The following is a 6,568-nucleotide window of genomic DNA, read 5'->3' on the forward strand; positions in this document are numbered from 1 at the left end:
TCCTGAAAATACACACTGTGTCCTACCATTTCTCTTTTTAAATAAAATTGTGGTTGTACACAGGCCACCGTATTCAAGATATATACGGATGTATAGGAAACTACTTCAAATGGTAGAACTGTGGATGCTATTTAAATCTATACAACGCTGTTTTCCCCAGTATACATTAATTCCAGATAAGGATAAATGTTCTGGGACTGCCAAATTTTTATTCATATCTTCCATTTTTTACCGATGTAGTGAGGAGAAAAATGCCATACACTTGTGTAAATTAAAAGTATTCTTCAGACCACTTCCGTATCTACTACCTCATTTTATTTGCATAATTGCTCCATAAAATGGAAAGTTCTGTCACAGATATCCTTGTTTATCAAAGGGGGAGAGAGAGGCCTCCCAAAATTGAATAACTCGACAATAGTACTGATAATAGTAATTATAACCGGAATACTCTGCACCAGGGACCATTCAATGCTTTATGTGCTTCACCTCTCTTAATCCTCATTCTGTAACTCTTAAGGAACAAACTAACATTATTCCCATTTTATAAAAAAGGGAAATGAGGCACAGAGAGGCTAAGAAACTTGTCCAAGACGAAACAAGCAGTAAGTGATAGAGCTTGGATTTAAACCATGGGGGTCTTGTTCCAGAAACACTTTCTCTTTGACCCTTGCACTGTGTAGCTTGGAAGGAGGAAAGCAGGACCTGGACCCATGACTTCCTGCCAGTGCCCATCCCCAGCTTCAGCAATTATCAGCTCATGGCCAATTAGGTTTCACCTATACCCTCACTCACACCCAGCTGCCACAACACCCCAGATTATTTTCGAAGCTCATCCAGATATCATATCGTTTTATTTGTAAATATTCCCATGTGCATCTCTAAATAATAAAGAGTCCACTTGGAAACATAACTATCAATCCATGATGACACCCAATTTTATAACGTTTTAATACCACGATTTGCAGTCAGGTTTCAGATTTCTCCAACTGTCTCATTTCTGGTTTTCTTTTTTTCTTTTATACTTTGTTCAGATCAGAATCCAAACAAGATCCATACATAACAATTGGTTCACGTGTTTCTTCAGTTTCCTTGAATCTATAGGTTCCTCTCTCCTTCTCTCATGAACATGTGCATGTGTTTTATTTCCTTGCAATTTATTCATTGAAAAAACCAGCTCATCTGTTTGGTAGCATAGTCAATAATCTAGATTTTGCTGATTTTAATTCTGTGTATTAGTTTCCTTGGCTACCACAAATTTAGTGGCTTAAAGCAACATAAATGTATTATCTTACAATTCTGGAGATCAGAAGTCGGATGCAGGTCTTTCTGGGCTAAATTCAAGGTATCGACAGAGCTGCACTCCTTTCTGGACTAGGGGATAATCCATTTCCTCACTCCTTCCTCACCTCCATCCGTCTCAGTAACGGCGGGTTGAGTCCTCACACCGCATTATTCTGACCGCCTCTTCCATACTCAAATCTCCCTCTCTCTCACTCCTGCTCTGTTTCCCTCTTCCACTTGTAAGGACCTTTGTGATTACATTGGGCCCACCTAGATAGTCCCAGATAAAAATCCCTGTTTTAAGATCAGATGGTTAGCAGTCTTAATTCCCTTCACCATGTAACCTAACATACTCACGGGTTCCAGGGATTAGGACATGGTCTTATTTCAAAGGAGGGTACTGTTCTGCCTACCATAACCTGCTCTATCATTTCACGTGTTTATCTGCATCCTGTATGTCCTATTAAGCGATAGTTAGGCGATTCAGGCTCTGCTTTAAGCAGCAGTAGTGTTGTATTCTTCCGTGATGTCTGGTTGTCTCTCTTTTGGAAATGTTTGCAACCATTGATGATTATCGCCCAGATCCTTGGATCTATTAGACTTTGGAAAAGGTTGATATTCCAATTCTATTGTAGTTATATAAAGAGAAACTGGCCTCATCAACTCTTTGGTTACCCTGAGGTTAAACAGTGTACATATGATAGGCAGGATAATGCTTGATTCTCTTGACCAGTTTTCAGAATCATGAGCATCTTCAAAGGAGGCCAGTGAAGGATGTTTGGTGTTTGGGTATCATTATGAAGTTATGGATTTAACGTATTTGTATATCAATAGGTTGCAGTTATTGTCATTATCAGTGTCCAAATTATCTAGAGAAAGAAGGAACACCTTCTGGTTAGCTTCTGAGTTCTATTGACAGATGCCTTTGGCAGCTTTCAGGCATTCTGGCATGACAAGATATTCCAGGTTCATCTTGTACATTTCCTACCTTTTCTCTGTGGAGCTTTGGCTCCTTTTGGTATTTAGCGACCAGAATCTGGACATTAGGTGTGCCTGTCACTACTGCGTTGGTCATTATTTTCAGGTTTTTTGTAGACAGAGCTTGGAGTTATGTTTTTTTAAAGATAAAATACACTGTAAGTTCGTATTGATACTTCCAACTCAGATTCAGTACTACAGAGTTCTTATTTATTGGTTGATGTATTTTTTAATAAAATTTTCTGTACTTGCTGCTTCTGAAAAGAAAAGCACCACAGAAGTGTTCCCGTGGGTTAAATTAATCTGTACTAGGAAGCTAGCCAGGACTGGGAAAGCTGTGCACAAAAAGCAGTAATCCCCAGCACGTAGGGATTTATAGTGAAACAGTGTCAGAGCTGAAAGGGGCCTTAAAGAGCATGGGGTTCAGTGGTGCCCATATCTGGAGGGACATCAGAATTAGCTAGAAGCTTTTCCAAATAAAATTTCCTGACCCAAGATCCATAAGATCAGGATCTGCAGGGTAGGACCTGGGTATCTATTTTTATTAAAGTTATTTATGAGGAAACGAATGTTTCGATGTGTTCGGAATCTATCTAAGGTGTTCATGAGGACACTAATACTTCCAGAAATCCTTTAGCACTCAACTGATGTTTAGAGAGGTTAAAGGCTTTGGCTGAGATCCCACAGCCAAGGCAGAACCAAAGCTCTACAGTTCAGGGCCGTGCTACTCAGACACGGGCCTCGTGATACACCCATGGTACACCTCCCTGGCTTAAAAAGTGGTGCCACCAGTGTGCGTCGTGGTAGATGTCTGTCACCTCACTGTGACTTGAGATCTGTGTAGTGCTTGCCATCTTGTAGCACTTTTATGTTGAGATCTGCTATCGTATTTTGGAACATAGCCCAGGTAACCACAGTGCAAAGGACAAGCTAAGTAGGATCTGGAATTGCAGCTTGACCCAGTAAGGGCAAGAGAGGGGGGAATCTAGAGGATGTTCTAGAAGGAAGACCAGTCCCACAGGAAAAGCAGAGAAATTGCTCTCAAAGAGGTCCTATATAGGACTAGGACATCCTAAAAGGTGAGCAAGCAGAGCATCCAGAATGCAGGCATGTTTCTGAGATGCGGGCAGCAGGGGCCAGTTCTTCCACCAGGTATCATGGCTCTAATACCAGGGCAGGGCAGGGTTTCAGCCTCTGGAGGGAAACTGACAAAAGCAAGGCAGGTCCTCAGATAAACGGAGCACAGTTCCTAGTCTACTGGAGAGGCAAAGGACACGATTAATTTTAATGAGAGGGGAAGAACCAAACTCTTGGTTGGGTACTATGGAGTGCTTTCCAAAACAGGGGATGTGCCCAGGGACCAGGCTCCAGAGACCTGGAGGAGAAAATCCTTGGAACCTGGAGACCCAGGCAGAAGGGGTCCCTAGACCGGCAGCCGAGCCACCTTCCGTTAAGATCACCCAGTAATTTTAGCCACTTTGCCCACCAGACATTGGGCAGCACTCAGATATTTCCTAGACCTTTTGCTAAGAAATGCAAAGGTGGGACTACCATTGGGCTGTCATTGTGGGTGCTGGGACTCAGACAGGATAGGCAGAGATGAGCTATTAGCCTGGGAACCGTACTTGGAATGAGGAGAGAAGCAAGCTTTACCTGGTGATGTTGAGTCCAGGAGTGTTGGGATATATTCTACCAATACCTTAAACTCATTGACTCACTGCTGGGATGTTAGAGAGATTATGTTGCACAGGCACGAAAACCCAGACCCTCCTGCTGCGCCACAGGGAGGCATCATGGGCACAGAAGAGTGCAGGCACTGGAAGCAGATTGCGTAAGTTCAAATCCCACCCACTCCACGTACTACCAAATGACTTAATTTCTCACCACCTCAGTTCCCTCATCTGTAAAACAGAGATGCTACCAGACGTGTCAGCTTTATAGACATGCTTTGCATGTTAAATGATGATGTAGGCAAAGCACTTAGCACAGAGCCTAGACCATCCTGAGTGATCAGTAAGTGTTAGCTGTTGTTTCTCCTCTTGTTATTGTCACCAGTAGTTCTCATTGTCACCTCCCTTCCCACCAGTACTGTATCTGGACAGATGGGCTGAATGCGCTGCTGGGGAAAGATATGATGAGTGACCTGACGAGGAATGACTTGGACACGCTGCTCAGCATGGAGATCAAGCTCCGCCTCCTGGACCTGGAAAACATTCAGATCCCCGACGCACCTCCACCCATCCCCAAGGAGCCCAGCAACTATGACTTTGTCTATGACTGTAACTGAAGCGCTCGGGGTCCAGAAGCTCCCCCCTCCAAAACTGGAAGAGCTAGCTAACAGGAGAGAAGAATGAAAACGCTCCCATGCCTTGGAATCCGCTGTGGTAGAGGAAAGCTGTGGTCCACATTTCCTTTGGCCCCAACGCCTCTAGCCCCGGCGTCTTCCTGCCCCTCCCTGGCGTCCTGCTCACCGCCCTGATTCCATTTCTAGACTCCGATGCTTTAGGTCACCTCCCGTTGCTGCAGCCTAAGGTGGGAGAAAAGCAAAACCCACCGCCAGTAAGAGAGCCAGAGGGCCCTTCCATCTTCATCCCAGCAGGCAAGCCCACCCCTCCTGGAGGCTGAAAGCCAGCAGCACCAGACCGCCCCCAAACCTACAGCCAGACCCAGGGGTGTGCCCGAGGCCTGTGTCTGGAAGAAACAGTCTAGCTACTTGAGAGGACCAAACACCTCCTCGTTCCCCTGCTCTCTAGAGTCCGCTCACACCACCAGTTCCATGTGAATTGAAATCTGCTTCCAAACCCCCTCCCTCCCACATCCCGGCCTTTGCCTGCCCTGTTCCTCTCTGGTCCCAAGAGCAACAGCAGAAGCTTCTTCCTAGTTCTTCCCAGGGCTGGGTCTCCACAGTCCGTGGTTCCCATGGCCACTTCACGTCTGCCCTGTGACTGCGACCACCCTTCCTGCCTCCCAGCTAGTCTTGGCTTTCCTCTCCCTGCCCCAGCCCAGACCTGCCCTCTTCATTGCCACACACCCTTCCAGCGCCTTAGCTGAAAGCACAAATGGTGAAACCAGCCCCCTTGCTCCATCTCTAATGTGCTAAATCTAAAAGCCCCGATGAGAGGCAGTTGCTTATCGAAGGGTTTGGTGGTCCTTCTCCTGGTGGTTCTGCTGAGCACAGGTTTCCACAGGATGGTCAAGTATCCAAGTTTACATCGTTGTAATTATTACAGGTATTGACAGTTTGCAAGGGTTCAGGGTTGTTGGTTTGGGGGGGGATGGGTTATGTTTTTTTGGTTATTTTTTTTCTTTGCTTTGTTTTTGTACAAAAGAGTCTAACATTTTTTGCCAAACAGATATATATTTAATGAAAAGAAAAGATACATAAAGGTGTGTACTTTCCAGGGTTTTTTTTTTTTTTTTTTTAATTATTTGAATCCTAAACCTCTTCCTGAGAATAACATTCCCCTAAACATGCTGTGGAATAAAATTAATTGTGATGAGTTGTGGGGCCGGTGTTTTGATTTGGTCATTTAGGTTCTTGCTGCCCAGGCATGAGCATCATCTGTGAGCTTGTCAGAAATGCAGAATCTTAAACCTCACCCCAGCCCTGCAGGATCAGGTGATGCACGTGCATATTAAAGTTTGAAAAGCACTGGCCTAGGGGACTCCTGACCATTGCTGTGTCACCATAGGCTCTGCATATCAGTAAAGAATGATCCTTCTAAGAAGACCACCTCAAGTCATCTAAAAAAATCAGACCCACTGCGTAATAATACGATCTATTCATTTTACACTGTTGCCTCCTGACGGTGACTTTCTCTTTTATTTTTTCTTCCTTACCATTATATAATTTATGGAACTGAGCAAATGAAACACATCACACTTTGAAGGAGTACAGTGAGCAAAGGAAAAGAATGCAGACCCAGAGACCAGAAATCAGTCAAGCCAGAACTAAATGAATCTAACTATGAATTAATGAAGTATGGGTAAGAGCCCAGCAAAGGATTTTTCTGAGGTTAGTTCCATTGGAGGCATATATGGATCATGAACTCCAAGGGCTGGAAGGGGTATCAGAAAGGTCCCAGTGATGCAGAATTTATAGCACAAGCCACTCTCGACTCTCAATAGAAGTGTTAGATGCCTCCAGGTCACTGCCGTTCTTTTGTTACCCAGATGTGCAATTACAAATTGTCCTGGGTTGAGATGATATTACAGGAAAAAAAGGGAAAAAAAGACCTCCTTTATAACCCACAGTAATTCCCAAGCGATTATGCTTTACATCAGTGCACTCACACCTGAGTGTCAAGTT

General features: G+C 44.4%; 1 protein-coding gene across 4 annotated transcripts in view; it reads left to right on the forward strand.

Annotated features, from left to right (window-relative positions):
- Positions 1 to 5,759, forward strand: part of ELMO1 (engulfment and cell motility 1) — a 548,606-nt gene extending 542,847 nt beyond the window's left edge. For all 4 annotated transcript variants that reach the window (XM_022583104.3, XM_089917010.1, XM_022583084.2 and 1 more), the window contains one exon: positions 4,346 to 5,759. In XM_022583104.3, the coding sequence (XP_022438812.1) occupies positions 4,346 to 4,546 (201 nt within the window). In that variant the 3' untranslated portion in view covers positions 4,547 to 5,759. The remainder of the gene's footprint in view (positions 1 to 4,345) is intronic.
- Positions 5,760 to 6,568: the final 809 nt, after the last annotated feature.

The sequence above is a fragment of the Delphinapterus leucas genome, chromosome 9 (genome assembly GCF_059928025.1).
Source record: "Delphinapterus leucas isolate spDelLeu-1000000601 "Yukka" chromosome 9, BTC_Dleu_Yukka2, whole genome shotgun sequence".
NCBI lineage: Eukaryota > Metazoa > Chordata > Mammalia > Artiodactyla > Monodontidae > Delphinapterus > Delphinapterus leucas.